The 23019-nt window shown below is 37.0% G+C and overlaps 1 protein-coding gene across 2 annotated transcripts in view; it reads left to right on the top strand.

The window, feature by feature from the left end:
• Positions 1-23019, top strand: part of Ptpdc1 (protein tyrosine phosphatase domain containing 1) — a 94617-nt gene that overhangs the window by 41027 nt on the left and 30571 nt on the right. The window contains exon 2 of one of the 2 annotated variants that reach the window (XM_023708692.1): positions 2409-2496. In XM_023708692.1, the coding sequence (XP_023564460.1) occupies positions 2415-2496 (82 nt within the window). In that variant the 5' untranslated portion in view covers positions 2409-2414. Of the gene's footprint in view, positions 1-2408; positions 2497-23019 lie in introns of those variants that run through there. The other variant, XM_023708693.1, reaches the window with a different exon arrangement.

The following is a 23019-nucleotide window of genomic DNA, read 5'->3' as shown; positions in this document are numbered from 1 at the left end:
TTTGTGTTAGTCATTTTGGCAAATTACTGGAAGATGGCGGTTCCGGCCGAAAGGAAGCTCTCGGCAGAATATTAACAACTGTACAGTGTGACTAGGGAAGTGCGCCCAGACTGATGGCAACATCTAGAACACTCCATGTTAGAAGAGTTAAGGGAACTACTGATGCTTGCTTGGGAGGGTGGAAATCAAGAGTGAGGGGAAGAGGATCGGCAGCACTAGAACTGTGGAGGAAAGTGTGTACTGATCAGTGTGGGCAGATATAGGTCCTGTGGGTGTATTATCATAAGCAGCTTTCTAGCTATCAGAGCTGTGTGATGGTGTCAATTATTGTTCAAGCAAAGATCCTGTAAAGAGAGCATGTATGTTTAATTAGGATACTTGTAAAAATCTTACAACTTTGAGTTTGAAAGGGAGCTATATAGATTTTGTTTTTCTAATACTGTAGATTGAATCCAGGGCTTTCACATTGAGCTGCATGCCCAGCATTTTTATTTATTATTTTGAGAAAGGGTCTTGCCCAGACTGGGTTCAAACTTGGATTCTCCTGCCTCAGCCTCCCAAGAGTGATAGGATTATATGTGTGCACCATCACCACCACACTGCTGCTACAAAGAAATTTTAAAGATACTCCACAGTCATACTTCTGTTCTTTATCACTTGAAGGTACAATTAACAAGAATTTTTGCTTGCTTCTTTGTTTTTGTTGTTGTTTCTTTTTTTATTTTTATGTGTTTAGGGCAGGCTCTACAGATTCTGCAGGGTTACACTACACAGATCAAACTTGTAGTGATTCTCCTGTTTTCAGCCTCCCAAGGGCTGGGGTTATAGGTGTATGCCACCACACCCAGTCTCATTCCCACTTTCAGTACACCCTGGGGGCGGGACCCACATGCCTGGGATCAAACTCTGGCCACTGCGCAGCTCTGCCTAAGGCTTCTTTGTTTTTTGATACAGATTCTCACTATGTGGCTCCGTCTGCCCTTGAACTCACAGGCTGGCCCAGCTGAGGCTCAAAGTCATGTCATCCTTTATCGCTGAGCCTGGAATTACAGCAGGCATCACCAAACCCAGCTTAAAAGACACTTCTGAATAACTATGTTTGCAGTGGACTTTAGGATACAGAAATAAATAAGCTCAAGAAGCTCAATCTAGTATTGTGCATTTCAGTTTTTATGTAATAAATAGTAGCTACTTTGTAGAGTACTTTTAAGAAAAAACTAAAGACCTGCATGTGCAAACTTTATATTGTCTCCTTAGTGTGAGAATCTGAAAGAAAAAATGGAATGGGTACAGTAGATACTGGGAAAAGGGAATGAACTTACTCAAAAAGAGTTACTGAGTTGAGAAGGACAAGAGAGAGATGGGGGTGAGATGTATCTATGTATGTAAGCAGGATGGTTTGGACAACTGTACTGTACATTTCTACTGGTTTATGGAAATAAGCAAATAATAGTTCGCTTTGTCTCCTTTTTTCTATTGATTTTACTTTTTTCCTCTTAATTTCTTATACATTTCTTTCTTTTTTTCTTCTCCCAATTTTATATACACATATCTGGTAACATGAATAACTGGTTGGAAGATAACACTATGTATTATAACAAAGACTGTGAAAGTCATATTACTTTAAGTGAAATTCTGCTCACTTATAATTTTTTCTGCTTTTATTCTAATTTGTACACTTTAAAAAATAAAATTGTTAAAAAATAAAATTGTTTTAAACATTAAAAAAAGGAAAAACTGATTTAATATTTGTGGCATTTAGTAAGTGCTAAAGAGAGGTGATAATTTTTTCACATATCAAAATGTTTACATAGTTTTCCTCAATAGAGACCATGGCACTTGAGCCACACAGAAGTCACTTAACTGTATGATTTAGTTAGAGCTAGATGGAGACATGAGCTAGATAAAGATTGGTAATTATAGATTAATGTCCTATAAATGCAGTGAGCCATCACTTGAAACAATTCTCTTCAGTAGAATATAAAGGATTCTGTTGATTTCCCTGCTGTTCACAATAAACATTTCTCTCTGAACTTGGAACAAATGCTGTTTCCTCCTAGAAGTCTTACCTTCCTTCACTCTGAACAACCCTCCTGCTTATCTGAACCTGCTTGTGACACTTTGCACAGTTAGCATTGTGTTCGTGTCTTGTCTTCCAGTAGACTGTAAATGCACAAAGGAGACTATTTCTCATTTTTCTCCATAATGTCCTACCTAGCTCATGTGAGCCACAGACACTGAATTTCAGATTTTCTAGTAGCAACATGGGCTAGCCACATTTCAGGTATTCGTAGCCACTTAACTAAGAATGCTATACTGGACAGCAGAGGCCTAGCACATTATAGATGACTAGAAAATGAACATCCCAAGACACACTTTCAAAAATAGTCTCTTTTTCTCCCCAACAGATTACCATGGCTGCAGGAGTTGTGCCTCCCAGTGAACAACCGTATTCCACATTGGTGAATAACAGTGGGTATGATGCAAACATGAAAGGTAATATTGCTTTGATATATTTTTATCTCCTTGTGCCACCTAGTATTTAATACGAGGAGGTGTGTGAATGAATGTGAAAGGCTCTATTTTTCATCGGGCAATGCTAAGATCCAGGTGTTATTAAAGCTTTTGTTGATTTCTGCCTTGCCACTTTGGCCTTTTTAAAAGGGAAGTTTCAAACATGTTTGTTTCCTGCATTATTATTTTAGACTGAGATTGTGCCTGTGCTCCTATCATCAGATGCCTACTTGTGAATCACCTATTCATTTCTTCCTCCTTCAGTTTCTTGCAAGTGCCACTTATGAAGCACATTCAGAGCACCAGAGCCCTACTTCTCCCAGTGTTATTTTCACTCTGACGTCACCTTCCCACACAGTTTTCTTATTTCTACACCTCATGCAAAGAAGCATGCTATGACTTGGACTCCTACTGTCTGTCTCATTTATTCTTCACTGCATTGCATTTCTGAGCTGAGAGCTGCCCTGATTCCTTGTTGGCCATTAGTCAGGTTTCTGTCACTGTGCCAAGATACCTGAGACAAGTCCCCCTAAAGGAGGAAAGGTTTATTTTGGCTCTTGGTTACAGAGGTTTCAGTCTGTGGTTAGTTGGCCTCTGGCCTCAGCTGTGGTGAGGCAGTATCTTACAGCAGAAGAAACTGCTCACCTCAAGGAGTCCGTGGCTAACTACTTTCCACTAGGCCCTACATGCTACCGTTCCACCACTTTCTGTCAGCAGCCCCAGTTGACAGCCAGGCCTAAAGTACATGACCCTTCATGGAACAGTTCATATCTAAACCCTTCATTGGCCTTGTTGCTCCCACCTATGTTAGCCAGGAGAAACATTTGAGTGATTTCACTTGATGTTACTCTGCTGGCATTGTTTTCTAACTCTCCACTCTGGGTTTTGCCTGTGTTCCTTTAGTCCTCCTGTCTAGGAACTTCACAGTATTTCTTCTCAAGGTATGGATTATATGATGAAATATTAAACAAGAAAGAGTCTAAAGGGATTTATAGTTCAGGGCTCACTGGGAACAGTTTGTTCTAGTTACTTTTGTGTTTGTTGGAATCTGGCTACTCCACCAGGAGGAGCTCTCTTTCATCCATTGTTGGCCTTGGCTAAATTCAAAGAGGATCTTTTTTTTTTTTTTTTTTTTTGGCAGAACCAGGGATTGAACTCAGGCCCTTGCGCTTGCTAGGAAAGCGCTTATTCCACTGAGCCATCTCCCCGGCCCGCAAAGAGGATCTTTGTAGATCCTTTTCCATCAGCCTTCTGTGTCTGACTGTAGGAAAACTAATACTGATAACTGCCATTTGTGGACAGCTTTTAGGCCCAAATGTACTGTTAGTTTTTCTGGCCTTAGAGGAAATTGCTCTTAAATCCAATGTAGTAATGATGTCTACTTGTAGAATATTCTTTTCCCCAAGCAACACTCCACCATGTGTATAATTAGTCTGAGAAGACTTTTTCCTGCTTCTTTTGTCAGAATGTTACATCTTTCTTGGTGTTTTCTGCCGAGTTTCTATTGGCTTTGGAATGGCACAACTCTTTGTTGTATAGGAGAGCCTTGTGCAGTCCAGTGGTGTTTCCAGGTTCCAAAGACAACCAGAAAAACCCTAGACAATTCCAAATAACCCAAGAAAGTTTCTGTTACCTCTTTTGTGATGCACTGGGTAAGCTGATGTTTATCTTTCCCCCAAAATTATCCTTTTTAAATAAAAATCTCTTTTATGTAAATACAGCTAACTTTAATAAGGAAATAATTTTAAAAATGTATTTCATATCTTTCTTAAAATGTATCTCATCTGTAAGATAGTTATGTTTTATTAGGTTTTAGAGTAGGAAGTATTTTTTTAGTGTTTTCTAATGAATTCGTGGAAAAACTTATCAGTAGACTACTTAAAAATTTATTTTTACAGGAAAATAGAAAATCAGCAGGAACTACATTTGAAATGAGACAGACCTAGATTTAAATGTTGGTTTTACCGCTTGATGAAAAGCAAAAAAACAAAAAAAGCAAATCATTTTTGTTATGAAGAATTTGAAACATTCACAAAATATACAGAGTAAAATAAAGACCTCCACATCCACATTCATCACCCCCCGACACTGATATGTACCATCCCCATGTGTATATCATCTCTCAATCACATAGTGTCACCTTTCCTCAGCAGTCCCTCATTTCATCTGCATCAGATTACTTTGGAGCTAACTATACTCACTGGTATTTTATTTGTTAAATAACCATATTATCTTTACCACAGTCAAAATAATTAATAATAATTAGTTAATGTCATTAAATATCTGACGTGTTCAAATTTCTAATTATTTCCTGTTTATATCAGTTATATTTGCATACAACATTTATACTGGTATCCAAAATACCTCATTATATTGTCATCATTTGCTATCCAGCTTGTTTCTTAAACTTGTGTTTCAGGTCTTTTTCCTTTGTTTATTAGTTGAACAAATCTGGCTTTTGGCCTTGTACATCCTGCCACCATGTGTCTTTAGCTGATTTTATCTATATGGAATTTTCATTGTATTAATAGACATACATATAGAATCAATTCAGATTTATTTGAATTGGCAAGAATATTTCATAGGCTGCTGTTTGGGGAAACTTGGGGCTTTGTAAATAAAACTACTCTGACCATTTGTGTGCAAATTTTTGTGTGAAAATTAGTTTTTCTTACTTTGGAATAAATGCTTAAGAATATGCTTCCTATGTCATATGTGACAGTTGTACATTTAATTTTATGTGAAACTGTCAGCTTGTTTTCCTGATAGTATCATTTTCCATTCTTACCAGCAACATGAGTGATGAGGTTCTATGCTTCTTCACCAGATAAGGTGTTATCATTTTAGCCATTCGAGCAGGCCTATGGTGATGTCTCTGGGTTATCAATTCTCATTTTTCTAATGGCTAATGATAACTTCCTTATGCGTATATCTATCCCCTGTATATTCTCTTATTTGTCCACATTGTTTTCACCATGTGGAATTTTTTCTTTTCTTATTATTGATTATTAGGAATTCTTAAACAGACTAGATATTAGTTCTTTTAGTTATTTCTGTGACGTGCTTTTTGCTAATATATCCTCCTGGTGTGTACCTTACCTTTTGTTGTTCTTCACATGATCTCTTTCTGAGAAAAAGTTTTAATTTTCATGAAGTCTAGTTTTTCTGAGTTTACTTTGATGTCAAATCTAAAGTGCCCTGCCTTTCCTAGTGTCCTAAAGCTGCTTGAAGGTGTTGTAGGTTCTTTGTGTTGTTTCCTTTATCTATGTCTGTTCCTGTAATAACCACCCTCTTCTGATTGCAGTAGAATGATTATTTGCCCTTCTGTGTCCTTTTCAAAATCATTTTAGCTAGCACTTGTGCCTTTAGATACAAATTTTAGAATAATCTTATCTTTATCAACCCAAAACCTTGCTAGGATTTTGATAAGAATTAAAGGTATAGGGCCAGCCAGATAGCTCAGTGGACTAAGGCGCCTGCTTAGGCAGAAGCAGAGACTGGAGTTCAATTTCATTGCCCCCAGGTGGCAAGACAGCAACTGAGACTGGGTGTGGTAGAGCACACTAGTAATCCTAGCACTTGGGAGGCTGAAAACAGGAGGATCACTACGAGTCTGATCTGTGTAGTGAGACCCTGTAGACCCTGTGCTAAATACAAAAAAAAGGAAAAGTCCTATAAATCAATTTGATAAGATTGCTGTCTTTACTATGTTGACACTTCCAATCCATGATGATAATGTTTTTCCATTTATTTAGAGTTTTGATTTTTTTTTTTTAAACATCAGATTTTAAAACTTTTGACATAGAGATCTGTACTCTTGTTTGGGTTTTATCCATTTGCTTATGTCATCTCCATCCTGCCCTGCTTTGCAGCAGTCTTACTGAGTCCTTAAATATGCCTACAATCAACTGTCATTCTCCTGCCTCAACTTCCCAGGGTGCTGGGGTTACAGGTACGTGCCACTATGCCCAGCTCCAGATGTATTTGTAAATTTACACATAAGCATCTTACTTTTCTGGTATTATGCTTTTAATTGTAATTTTCATAGTTATTTATATGTGTTTGATTTTTATGTTGTCCTTGTACCTAACAATCTTACTTGAACCAACCGACCAATTCTAGGCGGTTTTGAAGATTTTTTTGTTCTTTTCTGTGTAAACAATAGTTTTTTTTTTTTTAATAAGGACAGTTTAATTTCTTCCTTTCCAGTCTGTATATCATTTCTTTTTTCTTGCTTACTGTAGTTGTATAGAATTTCTCCTAAGCAGGAGAACAATAGAACAGAGAACAGATCTCCTTGACTTCTTGCTTTTAGACTATAGCATTCAGCCTTTTACTTTGTACTATGATGTTAGCAGTTTTCTGTAAATGTTCTGTAGCAAGTTGTATTATTTCTTCAGCCAGGGACATAGCTCATTAGAATAAGCATTTACTGGGCAAGCGCATGGTCCTGAGTTCAGTCCCTGGTACCAAAATAATAAAATAAAGTTAAATTTTAAAAAAGGTGGGGGTTCAAGGAGATAGCTCAGTAGAATAAATGCTTGCCTGGCAAGTGCAAGGGTCTGAGTTCAATCCCCAGTTCTGCCTAAATAAATAAAATATTATTTCTTTATTTTTAACAAGTTTTTATTGTGAATGAGTGTTTTATTAGAAATAACTTTATTGAGAAACAAATAGCAATGATACATTTTCAAAACTGATTACTAGCACAGTTTCAATAATTAATGCATTGCATATTGTTGTCTTCATAGTTATTCATTGTACAAGATGCAGACATGATATCCTGTCCACAAACACTATTAGAACAAATCTCTCTATTCATTGAATTAAGAGAATGTAGTTGTATAAGTATCTCCTTTTCTGTTTAGTTTTGTCAGAAAAAGGGTATTCCATTGTCATTTAAATATTGTAGGTGCGTGAATTCATCAAAATATTCAAATATAGTTCAGTAGTCCATAATAGTAGTGGGTTTTCCATAGGACTGGCAATGTCAGAAGTTGTTGACTTGAGCCTTTTACAGCTCAGCATATTAGTATGGCTTTACTTTTTATACTTCATTTTTATACTTTTCTGCTGGATGGTTAAGACCAAGATAAAGCAAGACCTATATAACAAGAAATGTAATTTTTACATCTGATAATGTCAGTCAAATCCCCTGAGGATTTACCCTGAAACCCTGTACTACAATTTGTAGATCCTTTGTCAGTGTCAGCCATGTGGATGAGTCATGGCCATTGCTTGACCAATTTGCTCTCTGTGAAAGCCTGAGAGAATGTTTTCTCTTGATATGACTCTCCTTAGGCACACTCTACATCATCAATCACTTTCCTTTGTGGCCCCATAATCTCCTTGATCAGAAAATTTGGGACACAACTGAGTTACATGTTACAGTACAGGATGAATGAGTGTTTGATTCTGTCACATACATTTTCTGTATTGACTGTGATTGTTCTTCTTTAGCTTTTTGATATGGCAGATTATATTGGTTGAATTTTAAATTCAACTGAGTCAGTTTTATGTACCTGCAGTAACCCCTGTTTGGTAATACTATATAATTATTTTTTGTGCATTACTGGAGTTGATTTTTCTGATATTTTATTCAGAATGTTTTTTTTCTTTTGTGCCTAAATTCAGGAGGGACCTTGAACTGTGATTGTCTTTTTTTGTACTATCTTTATCTGCTTTTATAATTTATACTAGCCTTTTAAAAGGTGGTTGGGAAAGAAAGTGTGTAGGATTGTTGCTCTTCCTTTAAGTATTTGGTCACATTCTCCAGTGCAGTCAGTATAAGCCTAGAAATTTCTTTGTTTTTGTTGATTGAATTTCTTTATTTTTTATAGAATTGTTCAGCTTAGCTCATTCATTTTGGTAAGTCTTAAGAGTTTGCAGTATTCAAGGAGTTGAAGTTTTATTCTAAGTTGTAAAATTTATGAGTATAAAGTTGTTCTTAATAGTTTTTTATTGTTCTTTAAATGGATGCCAGATTTGTAATGATAGTTTGTCTCATTCCTTATCTTTTTTATTATTTTTGTCAATTTTTCCAGGAGTTCATCAATTTCATTATTTTATAGAACCAACTTTTATTTTACTGACATTCACTATTTTGTTTTCCCATTTTTCATTTCATTGACTTGTGCTCTAATTTTTATTTTTCACTGCTTGGCTTGTGTTTTATTTTTCTTATTTTTCTAGTAAGGTATATTGGATTTTGGTTTTGAGACCTTCTTTCTTCTCTAAACTTTTAAGTCAGAAATTTCCCTCATTCTTGCTTTTCTTTCTGATATCATCTGATGGGAGTAGAGTCCACCTCCTGATGAACTACCGTGGGCCACCTCTGAAACATTGGAAGAGGATATAATAAACATCATTGATTTTGTTTTAAATGTATTTAGTACAGGGTCTCACTATGTAGATCAGAGTCGTAGTGATCATCCTGTTTTTAGGTTCCTGAGCACTGGGATTCCAGGCACATGCCACCATGCCCAGTCTCATTTACCCTCTCACTGCACCCCAGGGGCAGGCCAGGGATCAAACCCTGGCTCTTGAGTCTGCTTAAGAGAGCGTATTATTGATTTTTGGTTCAAGTACAAGAGGCTAAATTATCAGAAATACTTTTGATTGTTAAGTCATTTTTCTTTAGTCCTCAGTAAGGGAGAATAGAATAGGCTTTTCTTGTAGCTTGCCTAGATTGAAGACTTCTAAGTATCTCACTTAAAATGTATGGGGAGCAATGGAGAATCCCAGGGAAGCCACACACCTACTGTTCCCCAGTCCTGAGATCCCCTAGACATTCCCTCTCTTTGTCCTTTCTGTTGTGTCCAGAGTTTTTTTACTTGTAAAAGGTGCAGCATGGGAAGAATAGACCTATTGTTTCTTGAGAAAAATAGAAATCTGCATAGTGGCTTTTTAAATTATTATTAAGGAAAGGGGAGCAGAAGCAAGAGAGGGAGGGAGAAATTCCATTAACTTTGTTTTATGAAAAAAGTAAAATTTCAAAAAATAAAATAAAATTTAAAAAATAAAAATAAATAAATAAAATTTCATAACCAAGCATTAACAAAATAACAATAGTTATTATGATACTCTATATCATAATATTCAAGGTAAAAGACATAAACCTAGAAGAATCTTACAAAAAATAAACTGATAACAATGTAATGTTTTCTTTTCAACTAAGATAAACTAATAGCATAAATAAAGCAAATTAATATTGAAATAGTTTTAAAACGACAAAGTATGCAATTTGGGGAAGTACATTATAATTTCTCCCTACTTCATATTTATCTGTTTTATTTGTGCTCTTGTGTGTCCGTGTGTGTGTGTGTGTGTGATGTTTCTAACAGAGAAATTATTTGGTGTGTGAGCTTGTATGTCTGACTTACCTCACTTGTCAAATTGCATCTGTTTACCACTGAGTGCCTCAAGTTGATTGTTCTGGCTAATGTTTCCAGGACTGTGTTGAAGTGAATTGGTGATAAGGGACATCCTTCTCTTATTTCTGCTTTTTAGAAGACAGGTCAGCTTCTCTCCATTTAATATGATGTTGGCAGTAGGTTGTTTTTATCATGTAAAATAGACCTTCTATACCTATTTTCTTAGAGTTTTTATCATGAATGGATGTTGGATTTTGTCAAGGCCTTTTTTGCCTTTGTTGAGGTGATCGTGTGATGTTTGTCCTTTGGTTTTTGTGATGAACTGCCTTTCTTGATTTGCATGTGTTGAGCCATCCTTACATCTCTATGATAAAGCCTACTTGATCATGATGTATGTTGTTTTGGAAAATTTATCATACTCTGTTTGCCATTAATGTGTTAAGAATTTTTGGATCTTCTTCAGAAAAACTGACCTTTAGTTCTTGGTTTTGATCGCATCCTTCTCCAGTTTGGGGATCAGAATTTTTGCATCTGTTTATTAGAGAAATTGGCCTATAGTTCTTTTTGGTGGGATCCTTGTCTGGTTTTGGGATCAGGTTAATGTTAGTTTCTGATAATGATTATAGAAGTAATCTTTCTCTCTCAATTGTATTAAAAAGTTTGAAGAGCATTAGTGTTACATCCTCCCTGACATTCTACAGCATTCAACTGTGAATCCATCAGGGCTTTTCTTAGTTGGTAGTTTATTATATCTTCCATTTCCTTGTCTGTTTTTGGATTGTTAATGATTATTGAGCCTTCTTGGTTCAGCTTTGCCAATTCATATGTATCTCAGAATCTATATTTCTTCTGAGTTTTCCAATTGTTTGACATATATATTTGTAAAGTAGTTGCTAAGAATTTTCTGGCTTTTGGCAGTGTACATTGTGATTTCACCTTTTTCATTTGTAACTGTAGTCTTTTTGTGTGAGGGTTAACTACGAGCTTGTCTATTTTATGTATTCTTTGTTTTGTATTTTAGTCTTCATTTCATTAATTTCTCCTCTGATTTTCATAATTTCCTTCCTTTTACAAGCTCTGGGTCTGGATTGCTCTTTTTTTTTTTTTTTTTGGCCAAGATCCTCAGATGCATGAATACATTATTTATTTGGCCTCTCTTTTTCTTTTTTTTAAATTTTATTTTTATTTATTTATTTATGTGTGTGTGTGTGTGTGTGGCCAGCTCAGCCCACCAGGGGGCGGGGCTGGCTGGCATGTGGTGCTGGGGGATTGAACTGTGGTCCCTGTGCTTTGCTAAGCTTGTTCTAAGTAGGTACTTTAGACCACTGAGCCATCTCACTAGCCCTCTCTCTTTTTCTTATATGAGCATTCACTGCTATAGGACTTATAGGACCTGTATGTATGACTGCTTTAACTGTGTTCCAGAAGTTTTGTTACATTGTACTGGCATTAGTTAATTCTAAGAATTGTCTTATTTCTTCTTAAATGTCCTATATGACCTATGATTATTCAAGAGTTTGTCATTCTATTTGCATATGTTTGTGTAGCTTCTGTGGTTTCTTTTGTTCCTGATTTCTAGTTTCATGGCAGTGTAATTTGGTATGTATGGAAATTTTTGATTGATTTGCATTTGCTTAGGCATGTTTTTTTCACTAGTATGTGGTCTATTTTAGAGTAAGTACTATGTGAACCCCAAAATAATATGTATTCTGTTATTATTAGGTATAGCAGTGCATGTGTCTATTAAGTCTACTTGTTCAAAATGGACTTGGCCAAACTCTAGATTTCCTTCTCAAGTTTTGTCTTTAGTTGATCTATGTATTTGTCATAGTGGAGCATTGAAATTCCCTACTATAATTGTATTAATGTTTATCTGATCTTTTGTTTTCATTATAGTTTGTCTTATAAAGTTAGATCTTCCATGATTTGGTGCATATGTTTGTAATTATTATCTTATCCTGTTCAGTAGTTCCATTAACCAATATGTAATTTTTTTTTTTTTTTGCCCCTTTTGATTAGCTTTGGCTTGAAATCCACTTTATCTGAAAATAGGATAGCTGCTTATACTTGTTTTCATTTTCCAGTTGTATGGGATATTGTTTTTCATCTTTTTATTTTTAATCTATACTTTCTTTTTATTTGACATGTGTTTCTTGTATACAGCATACTGTTGAATTTTGTTTCTAGATCCAGTCTACTAATCTGTTTCTTTTGATTGGTTAGTTTAGTCCATAAATATTTATAGGGCTAGCCAAATAGCTCAGCAGATTAAAGCGCCTACAATAAGGTGCAGGGTCCAGGGATTCGATCCCCAGGCCTACAATGCTAGCCCTACCCCTGGTGGACGCTGAGATGGCAGTTGAGACTGGGCATGGTGGTGTGCGTCTATAATACCAGCTTTTAGGAGGCTGTAAACAGGCAGATCGCTACGAGTCCGATCTAGTAGTGAAACCCTGAACACCTTGTAGACACTTCCCTAAAATACAAAAAAATATAGTTATAATTGACAGGTATTGACATTGCTGTAATTGTATTAATTTCATGTTGCTGCTTTGCTTTCTTCCCCTCTACTTAATTGCTAGCTCTACCCAATGTATTCATTTTTTTTTATTGGACTTCTTGGCATTGTTAGCTGTCTGTATCCTAGGGTATCCTTGAGAATTTTTGGAAGTGTTGCCTTAGTGGTCATGAATTTCCTTCGGGTTTCTTCATTATGGAATTAGCTTATGTCTCCATCACTTCTGAAAGATAATTCTGAAAGATAATTTGAGTATATAACTATATGAGTTGGAAGTTGTTTTCTTTTGTTAAAAAATGTATTTGATACAGGGTCTCACTACACAGCTCAGTGTCCTAGTGATCCTCCTACCATTACAGGTGTGCGCCACCACGCCCAGATTCAGCATGCCCTGTGCAGCATACCATATCAGGGATTGAACTCTGGTCACTGTGTTTGCCTAAGCCAGTGGTTGTTCCACTGAGCTATCTCACCAGCCCAGAAGGTTGTTTTCTCTAAGAACTTGAAACACTTGATTCATGCTTTTTTCCTCTCCTAGGACACAAAAAGAAATGTTGTTTTTGTGAAAGAGTTTCTATTGAGAAATATGTTGTAATCACCTATAAATTTCCTCTCATACATGATTTGTTGCTTTTTGCTAAGAGCCTTTAAGATGCTGTTTTTGTTGAATTTCTGATTTTTTAACTTCCATGTGCTGTGATTTTTTTTTTTTTCTGACCATGGTTATTCAGGGTTCTATATTTATCTGCATGTTAAATTATTTTCATTGCTTGGAAAGTTTTCTATTAGTTCTGTAAATAGGTTTTTTATGTCCTTCTGATTTTTCCCGGATTCCAGTTGCTCTTATATTAGCCTTCTTTGAGTTGTCTAGGACCTGTTGGATCCATGTTTCATGTTCTCAAGGTATCTCTCATTATTTCATCATTGACCACAGATCTTTCCTCTAGGTTTGACACTATCTTTACATTGCTCACTTCTACCCATACTTTCAGTAATGTTTTCAATGTCATACTTTTTTTTTTTTTTTTTTTTTTGGTGGAACCAGGAATTGAACTCAGGCCCTTGTGCTTGCCAGGCAAGTGCTTATTCTACTGAGCCATCTCCCAGGCCCTAATGTCCCATATTTCTGTTTCAAACTTTCTTAAAAGGATTCCTGTTCTTTTCTATGCTGGGCAGCCATGCTTTGCATCTGTTTCTTTAGCTCTACTAGCTGTTTTACTAATGTCTTCTCTAGACTGGCTGATCATTGGTTTCATTATGGTCATTATGTGATTAATTATATCCTCTTTAAATTTGCCATGTACCTTATAAAGTGTTTTACCTCCATTGGTACTCTTTCAGACCCATCTGATTTGGAATTTAGGATTTTCATCCCCTCATGCTTCCTGTACCAATTTGGGGAGAATGGGAAGTTTTTCGAGGAGTTTTGCTGTGCCTTTTCATGTTTCTGTTTTTGTTATTATTTGTTTATTTGTTTTTACTGGCATTTGCAAATTATTTGAATCGATGCTACATTCTTTAATATTGTTCTTATATCCAGACAATCCAGTTATCAATATAGAGGCCAAACCAATTGTCAGTTGCTTTGTTACCTTGTCCTTGGTGGTAAAGTCAGCAATGACAGTGAAATCACATGTCAACTGGATGTTGACAAACCCCAAGAACGACTAGTAAACACCCCTTTGATTTTAGTGAAGACACTATATTGACCGGTAGTAATTCAGAGCATTGATTTCTGCTGGATGTTGACAGCAGTGCCAGACCTCAAACATACCGCTAGGTTAAATGCTTGCTTCTTTAGGAGCACCCCTCTGATGAGTACTCCCACCGACCCTGGCCCTCTACAACAGAATACAGGCCTAGTGATCTTCCCAGTCTGATTCTGGGTCCCAGGAACTCTCAGGAGTTCATTATTTACCTCTCAATCTTTCAAAGCCTGTCTCTCAGGATGCTCCTCATGTGGTCTCCATGAAAGGGTAGTGTGCAGTCCTGAAGCAAACCTCCGGATCAGATTGTTGTTGGTTGTCAGCTCTTGCACTGTGTTGCAGAATCCCAGGGACTGGAGGTAGGGTACATGGTTCGTGGGTCCTTCTGACTCAGGTGTGCAGCCTGGTAGACATGATGTTGGCTAGGAACAGGTCACTTAACTTTAAGGTTTAATTCATGATGGCTCACCCATTTTTTACCCCTACATGTTTATAACACTTAATGTTTATATTCATTGGGTGCAATTGGTGCATGTGCATAACACATTTTATTTTTTTTCATTCTTTCCTTTCCCGTTTTCTCCCTCTATTCACCCATTTAAATTATACAGTTTAGCTCCAGGTTATTTAACCAACACCATAATCAATTTTAGAATACGGTTGTCACCCTTGAAAAAAGAAAACTATACTCTTTTGTAATCAGCAACCTCATTCTCTAACCATGTCCATACTATCCTGTAGTAACCACCATTCTACTTTCAGTCTCCACAGATTTCTTTCTTCTGAATATTTTGTATAAACAGAATCATGCAATATATAGTATTGTATGTTTGAATTATTTCACATGGCATTATGTTTTTCAAGATACATTCATATTCTCATATGTGTTAATAGTTGTGGGTTAATTTTCAATTGTTAGAGGTACGACATGCACTAATGCATACATCAATCAATGGTGGATGGGATTGTTCTCATTTTTTGGCTATTATGTATTATTCTGGCTTGAAAACTTGTGTATAGGATTGCGTGCGGACATAATGTCTTCATTTTTGGAAGGTGTGTACTTAGAAAGGTGAATTATGTTAACTCTAATTATATAAACAAATACAATGCTTTTCCAAAGTGGTTGCTCTGTTTTACCTCTCTAGCATTGTATGAGGGCTCCTAGTGTGTGTTTGTTTGTTTTTAAAATATTTTCACCACCTGCTTCCATTTGACTCTTTGAATATAGCCATTCTGATTAGTGTTAAGTCATATCTCACTGTGGTTTTAATGTGCATTTACATAATGACTAACAATGTTGAACATCTTTTCATGTGTTTATTGACCATTTCTGTATGTTTTAGAGAAATGCCCATTCAAATCGCTTACCTGTTTTTAAAACTTACTGAAATATAATTTAACTTATAAAATGTACCCCTTTGGGCTGGGTATGGTGGCACATGCTTGTAATCCCAGCATTCAGAAGGCTGAGGTAGGAGAATCATTGTGAATTCAAGACCAGCCTGGGCTACAAAGTGAGCTCAAGGCCAGCCTGAACTGTATAGCAAGGTCCTGTCTCAAAAAGACAAAATAAATAAAGTATAAAGTAAAATAAAATGAAAGAATTCACCCTTATAAAGTAAACATTGACTGTTATACAGGGCAGTGCAATCATTACCACTGTCTAAATCCAGAATATTTTCATCAGGCTATGAGAAACTCCAGCCCTGCCTTTGTGTCAATGGCTATAAAGTAGAGCACTTCCCTCTTAGACTCCAGTCCCCCCTAGGCCGCCTTTCCCTACCCTTTACACCAGAGTTATGAGAAATACCTGTTCAGTTTAAATTCTGGGAGCATAGCTACAGACCAGAGATAGCTTATCTATAGCCAAGGGCTTTCCATTCCCATGCCCTCTTCCCATATTCCTTCCTCTCAGCAACTCTTCAGCTCTGCCCCTGGCAAATTAGCCAAAAGGAATAGACTGTGAACCATCTACACGACCAGTGGGGGAAAAATTCAGCTGCTTCTCCTGTGTTAGAAATAAGAGAAGCAACTCTCCTTTGTCCCCCACACCTGCTACCTCATTGCTGTTGTGTGTTTGGGTCCTTTTGCAAGAGTAGAGCTTTGTTGAGATTTGGGGTGTCTGAGTGCTTCATTACACTGACAGATTAAGTCTGGAGCTTCTTTCCACCAAGCCCCAAATGAAATTCTGTACCAATCACTAACCTGCTTTCTGTGTCTATGAAGTTGACTAATTCCGACATTTATAAAATAATAAAACGTGATCTTTTGTGTCTGCCATTTTTTATTTAGCTGATACATCCTGGATGTATTAGTGCTTCATTTTATTGCTGAATAATATTCCATCATATGAGCATACCACATTTTATTTGTCCATTGGTGTTAACATACACTTGGTTGTTTTCACTTTTGGCTCCTATAAATAATACTGTTATGAACATTTGTATCCATATTTTGTGCAGTTTTTCTTTTACTTGCTCTTGAGCATATACCTGGGAATGAAATAGCTGGGTCACATGGTAGCTTTCTAACATTTTGAGGCTCTGCCAGTTAGTTTTGATTTGTATTTCTCTATTAACTAATAGTGTTTAACATTTTTTGTGTGCCTTATGTCCATTTGTATGTGTTTTGGGGAGGCATGTCTAATTCTTTGTCAATTTTAAAATTGGCTTGTTGATCTTTTTATTGTTTTATTGTAAGTCTTTTACACCCAACAATGCAGTTACTGTACATTGTTTTATACAGTCCTCTTTAAATCACCTAAAGCAAAAAAGAAAAAAATAAGCATTTATACTATCCTATATAATTATTGACTTTTATATTATACTATCTTGTGATTTGTCGATCTTTCTTTCTTGTCTTCAGTGACTTACTTTCAACCTGAAGAGCTTCTTTTACTGTTTACTAAGGTACATCTGCTAGCAACAAATTTTCTGATTTTTTTATTTTCTGGGAATGCCTTTATTTTTCGTTGTTGGGTATAAGCTTCTCAGTTAACATTGTTCTATTTTCAGCACTTTCAATATGTCAAGCCTCTGTGTTTTGGTCTCTCTCTGTTTTTTTTTTTTTTTTTCTCATTCTGATGAGAAGTCAAATATTTATCTTAATTGCATTAACTTGTACATTTTTCTTTTTGTCTTGGAGCATTTTTATGCTGATGTGTCTTGGTGTGAGTTTCTGTGTTTATCCTATCTGGATATTCTTGCACTTGTTAAATGTGTAGATTAATGTTTTCATCACATTAGAGAAAATTTTCTGGGTTCTTTGTCTCTACAGTACTGGCAGTTAGACTTAGGGCTTTCTTACTGAAAGCCCAGCTTGTTTTTATTTCTGGAACATGGTCTGCTAAGTTGCCCAGGCTGGGTTCAACACTGACCATCCTTCTGCTTTGGCCTTCGACAGTGCTGGAGCTCAGGCATGTACTGCCATGCTGGGCTACATTAGGAACATTGTAAGCCATTATTTCTTCTCATATTTTTTTATCTGTTCTCTACTAACCTTTGCTATATGAATATCGGTCCACTAAGTGCTGTCCTACATTTCTTGAAGTACACTTTATTCACACTTTCCTTCATTTTTTTAATTCTCTCATCTTCAGAATATGTAATGACTATGTCCCTAAGTTCTCCATAAGAAACTCAGAGCAAACCACTAGACTTGAGTATTGGGAATTAAAGTGAGGACTTGTGAAAGCCACGAGTCATGCAGTTTAGTACCAAGTCATACAGTGACACAGGCAGATAGAGGGCATTACAGCCATCTATAGAGAATAAAGAGATGCAGGCCCTGTTTAATAGGGATTGGAGAGAAGGCAAGGGAAATTAGGCAGGAAGATGTTTAGAGTTCGCTGGCTGTCTTGGACCTCTGGGCAGAGTCCTTGAAGCGTCTGGTGTAAAAGTTTTGGGTGTCTCCAGATGTCCAAGGATTTACAACATTCTATTTTATTTCCTTTTTTTTTTTTTTTTTTTTAATGACATCCTTTGTTTGCCACTGACAACTTTAGTGCTAAGTTGAGCCTTCACTAAGCACAATGCCTCTGCTGGCAACCAGGCTGGGTGTTGGAGGATCATGTCTGATTTGAGCCTTATATTATCTAATTCTTCTTTCTGTAACTTCAGGTCTTCTGTTGAATTTTTCACTGTTTTTATATGTCTCAATTTCTGAGTGTCCATCTGCTTTTTAAAGTACTTTTTATTGTTAATTTCTTCATCATCGCGTCTTCTGCTTCAGCACGCATGGGATTTTGTTCTTCAGACACATCGTATGGCTGTTTGTTGGATGCAATATCTGGACCTTCTCACGGGTAGTTCGCTCGACTTGTCTTTTTTCCGTGTACATATGGCACTGCTATTTCTTGCCGTATCCCCTAATTGTTGGTTGTAAACGGAACATTTTATTTATTTTAGCACTTTTCAATGCTGGCTTGTTTTTGCTTTTTGCCCGTATAGATTCTTGACTGCGCCACCTTAATGAAGTCTGTTTTCTGCATCGTTTGAAGCCTCTTGATGTGACCCCTCGGAGGGCAGTCTGTGTCCAAGCAAACGCAGTCACCCTGTGATGACAGTCGTATTAGCAGGCCTTTATTCCTCCATGTTTTTGATGTATCTTACCACAAAACCGTCTCCCTCAATTGGTAACACACCTCCTGTTAGGTTCCACTGATTACCTGCTGATCACTTTGTTGTGTGAGACAATTCCATGGACATTTGTTGCTCCATATTCTGATCCAGTTATGCCTAAGTGGTGGTGGTTGTTGAAGTTGGTTCTTACTCCATGGCTATACACTCTTAGTCAATTGAGATTCTAAGAAGCTAGCTGATCTGTAATTTATCTTGCTGTTCTAATGAAACTGTTAGATACCTCTTCATTTGCATATCAACAAAGCTTCCATGTTTTTGAAATCATCCTTAAGCTTGAATTTCCTCAAACTTTGTTTCAAATAAAGATAGTTTCTGAAGTGTTTCAGAGTTTTCTCTTTTTAGTGTCTGCTCCTCCATCTGAACAGAATCTCTGCCCACCAGATAGCTCAGCAGACTAAAGCACCTTCTTAAGCAGAACGCATAACCCCGGGTTCAATCCTGAGTGCCATGCTGGCCCCACCCCACCCCCCCAGGGCATGCTGAGACAGCAATTGAAACTGGGTATAGTGGTGCTCACCTGTAATCCCAGGGCTTGGGAGGCTGAAAAACAGGAGAATCACTACAAGTATTGATCTACATAGTAAGACCCTGTAGACCCTATACTAAATACATTTTTTTTAAAGAATGAACAGAATCTCTTATCCTTGCCCACAGGGTAGGACCTGTGCCCTGATTTTGTAAGTTGAGCAGGGGCAGAAGCTCCTGCTCTGGGCTTGCCTAGGACCTCTGACTACAAATGCAGGAGAGTGAGGGTCTTTGATCCCTAAGAGTCTTAGTTGCTACACTGAAAATTATGGAAGCTTGCTAAATGAAATTAAGTGCCTAAATACAAAGATACCCCTTGTTAATGGATTAGGGTATTGTGAAGATGTCTATACAGATTATGTGAAGTCCAGTGCACTGCACAAGCATCACAGCGAACACCACACAGCCTCATGCCTAGTGCCTAGTGAGCCCTCACAGGTCCTCAGCTGTTTTCCTTGGGCCATAATACCTGACTCAGGAGAAGAGTGAGGAGGAAGATAGCATGAGGAACAGGCTAGAACAAAGAGGAAGAAAAACAGAGTCTTGCCAGGGAGGGCAAGAGGATAAAGAAAAGTAGAGGTTGACAGTGGAAGTGTCTTTCATATAAATAGAGTCATTTATAATTGCATAAGAAAAGGACAGGCAGCAGAAAAGCATAAAAACGAAATATAAGAAGTAAAGCCATGCTGTTATGTTGAGCTGTAGGGGACTCAGGTCAACAATTTCTGACATTGCCAGTGAAGCGGAAGACCCAATACTATTATGGACTACTGGACTCTTTTAGAATATTTTGCTGAGTTAACACACCTATAATATTCAAATAACGGAACTAAACAAAAAAAGGGAATACAGATGAATGTCCATTTTGTATCTGTGTATTCAAAATGGTTAGAATAGATATATAGTTACATTCTGTTAGTGAATAGAGGGATTTGTTCTAATAGTGTTTGTAAATAAGATATCATGTCTGCATCTTGTACAGCAATTAACCACTAGGAAGAATGTATGCGAAGTGTTAATTATTGAAACTGACCTACCAATTTGGTTTGAAAAATAAAAAAGGACAGAAACTGTGAAATTGAAAGGACATATTTCTGAGTAAGAGGAAATAAAACAGATGAGTTTAGAAATTACACAAAATGCTTTACAACAGACTAGGCATAATGTTTTTATTAAGGAAGAATGTGGTCAATTCAGTGACGTTCTTTTGAAAAAAGGAACAGGCTATATATATATATATATATATATATATTTTAAAAAAGAAAAAGTGTTGAAAAAGTTGAGAAATGACAATTTAAAGAGCATCTGCAAACTTCTTCAGAGATCAGAAATAGTGAGCTAGTGAAGAGAATCTTGCATTTTTTCAGTGCATTGAAAGGCTGGAAAACCATAACCAAAATCTGGAGAGGGGGGAAAAAAAAAAATAGGAAAAGACTGAATAGTTCCAGAATGGCAAGAAAGACAAAGCAAGCCAAGTACCTTGAAATTGTCAGAAGAATCTAATAGTGATGAAAATAGAAAAAAAAATAAAGAATAATCTTTAGGTAATAAAGTGAAGAGGAACCACCAAAACAAAACAAACAAAAAAAAAAAACTAAAGAACTCTAAAAAGTCTGTAAAAAGTGTGTGTTTCTGTTAGGAAGGCAAATAACACCACAAAGAATTAAAATATCTTCCTATAAAGAAAGTGAATCTGAGGATAGTTCAGATGATGAATTTTTAATTTAAAAATTGAGCCATCTACAGATGAAGGTAAAGGAAATAGTAAAAAAAAAAAAAAATACTGGCCAGTACTAATTTAGAAGAAGTTGCAATGAAGCAAATTTGAAAAGACGTATATGAAAGTTAATCCTGCTTATGATTAACTGTGAAAACAGATTTCATATATTTCATTAAAAAAAACTTTGGAAGTGGGCCAGGGAGATAGCTCAGTAGAATAAACACTTGCCTGGCAAGCGCAGGGTCCTGAGTTCAATCCCCAGTACCACACACACACAAAAAAAAAGTGTGGAAGAGCTGATAGCTTGAGACAGAACACAATGACAGTGACTGTTCTTATAGGTTAGAACATCTGACTTACACTATTAGACCAACAAAGAGAATGTATTTTCTTTCTAAATCCTTTCTAAGACTTGTTCTGGTAGAACTTATTGATTACCTTGTTATCTTGTGTATCAGTGTAAATTTGAGTTTGCCATTTTAAGTTGCATGTCTATGCAATATTTAGTTTGAAGTCATGGCAGTAAATGCTCCTGCTTTTATAGTCATAATTTGAATTGTTTTGGATTTTATTTAGTATTAGCTTACTTACAACATACTTTTTTTTTTTTTTTTGTCTCACAAAAAGAGTTTAATAAAGAACAATTTGGCTGTTACAAGATCACTGGTAAGGGCTAGATTGGTATTAAAAGGCATACAGGGAAACGAAAAACATCTCTCACAGTGAAAACTCTGTCACTCTGGTGGCCTTACATCTTGGATTCTCAGTAGCCCCTGCTCCTGTTCCTTGGTTTTCAGCCCTTCTGGGCCGTTCTTCCTCTCTGCCTCCTTGGCCAACCTGTCAGTCTGCAAGCCTCAGCCAGTCTCACTGGCTTTCTTCACTCTCCAAGTCCGTCTGTGAGTGGTGCAGCAGTCTGTTAGCTGGCTGGAAGAGGGAGGTAAAGATGCAAAGCTTCCAAGATAGTATCTTTCCAAAATGGAGACAGGCCAGGTGCAGGCTGCACACTCTTAACATCAGGTTGGCCCAGAGATCTGTCTTGACTTCCTACAGTCAATATTTTAAAGGTGTTTTCAAAATTCAGTTGGCTTAAATGTTCTTCTTTGGTGCCTTGGTGCTTGACTCCCTGCCACCTCCAGCTTGTGTAAGGGGCTTCTCCAGTGTCCTGTGGGTAACACCTAATCTCACTGCCAGGATAGATGGTGATAAGAGTGACAGGCCTCGGGAAAACATAGCTGGTCATTTGCAGAAGGTGGGCAAAGGGTACAGCAGCTCTGCCCTTCACCTTGGGGGCCAGATAAATGGTTTCCTCTGAAAATTTTGGGTATCATGCTTTTCCGTTTTCCCACAGTAGGCTAGCCTGGTACTGGGTATGTTGCTGGCTTTGCCATGGTCACTGGTGCTGTCCTGCTGGCTCCACTCCTATGATGCAGACCGCCTGAGGCTTGCTACAAAATGCTTACAACATACTTTTAATCAAGTAGAACAAAAACTGTTATAACTGGCACTTATACATGCAGAGACTGTTGCAGTATTTAGCATATGGAACATTTTTAATTCATTCATTGTGAAAACTCAGTGTTCATCATATTAAATTACATAAACTAGAGCTATCTGAATGACTAAATTGGAACACTCTCTCTCTCTCTCTCACACACACACACACACACACACACACACACATGGGTTGTGAGCATGACAAAAGCGACATATTATTTTTATATTTAAAAAAACATAATTTCGGGCCAGCCAAATAGCTCAGAGGATTAAAGCACCTGCAAACAGGCGCAGGGGCCGGGGTTTCGATCCCCAGGCCTGCAGTGCCGGCCATGCCCTTGGGGCACGCTGAGTAATTGAAACTGGATGTGGAGGTGCGTGCCTGTAATTCCAGCTCTTGGGAGGGTATTAACAAGCAGATCACTGAGTCCGATTTAGTAGTGAGACCCTAAACACCCTGTAGACCCTTCCCTAAAAAATACAAAAACCCCGTAATTTCTTGTACATAAAAGGTTTCTTTTGTGCT

The sequence above is a fragment of the Octodon degus genome, unplaced genomic scaffold (assembly GCF_000260255.1).
Source record: "Octodon degus isolate 3935 unplaced genomic scaffold, OctDeg1.0 scaffold00466, whole genome shotgun sequence".
In the NCBI taxonomy this organism is placed as follows: Eukaryota; Metazoa; Chordata; class Mammalia; order Rodentia; family Octodontidae; genus Octodon; species Octodon degus.
The sequence above is the reverse complement of the archived record's forward strand: the minus strand, read 5'-3'. Positions and strand labels throughout refer to the sequence as shown.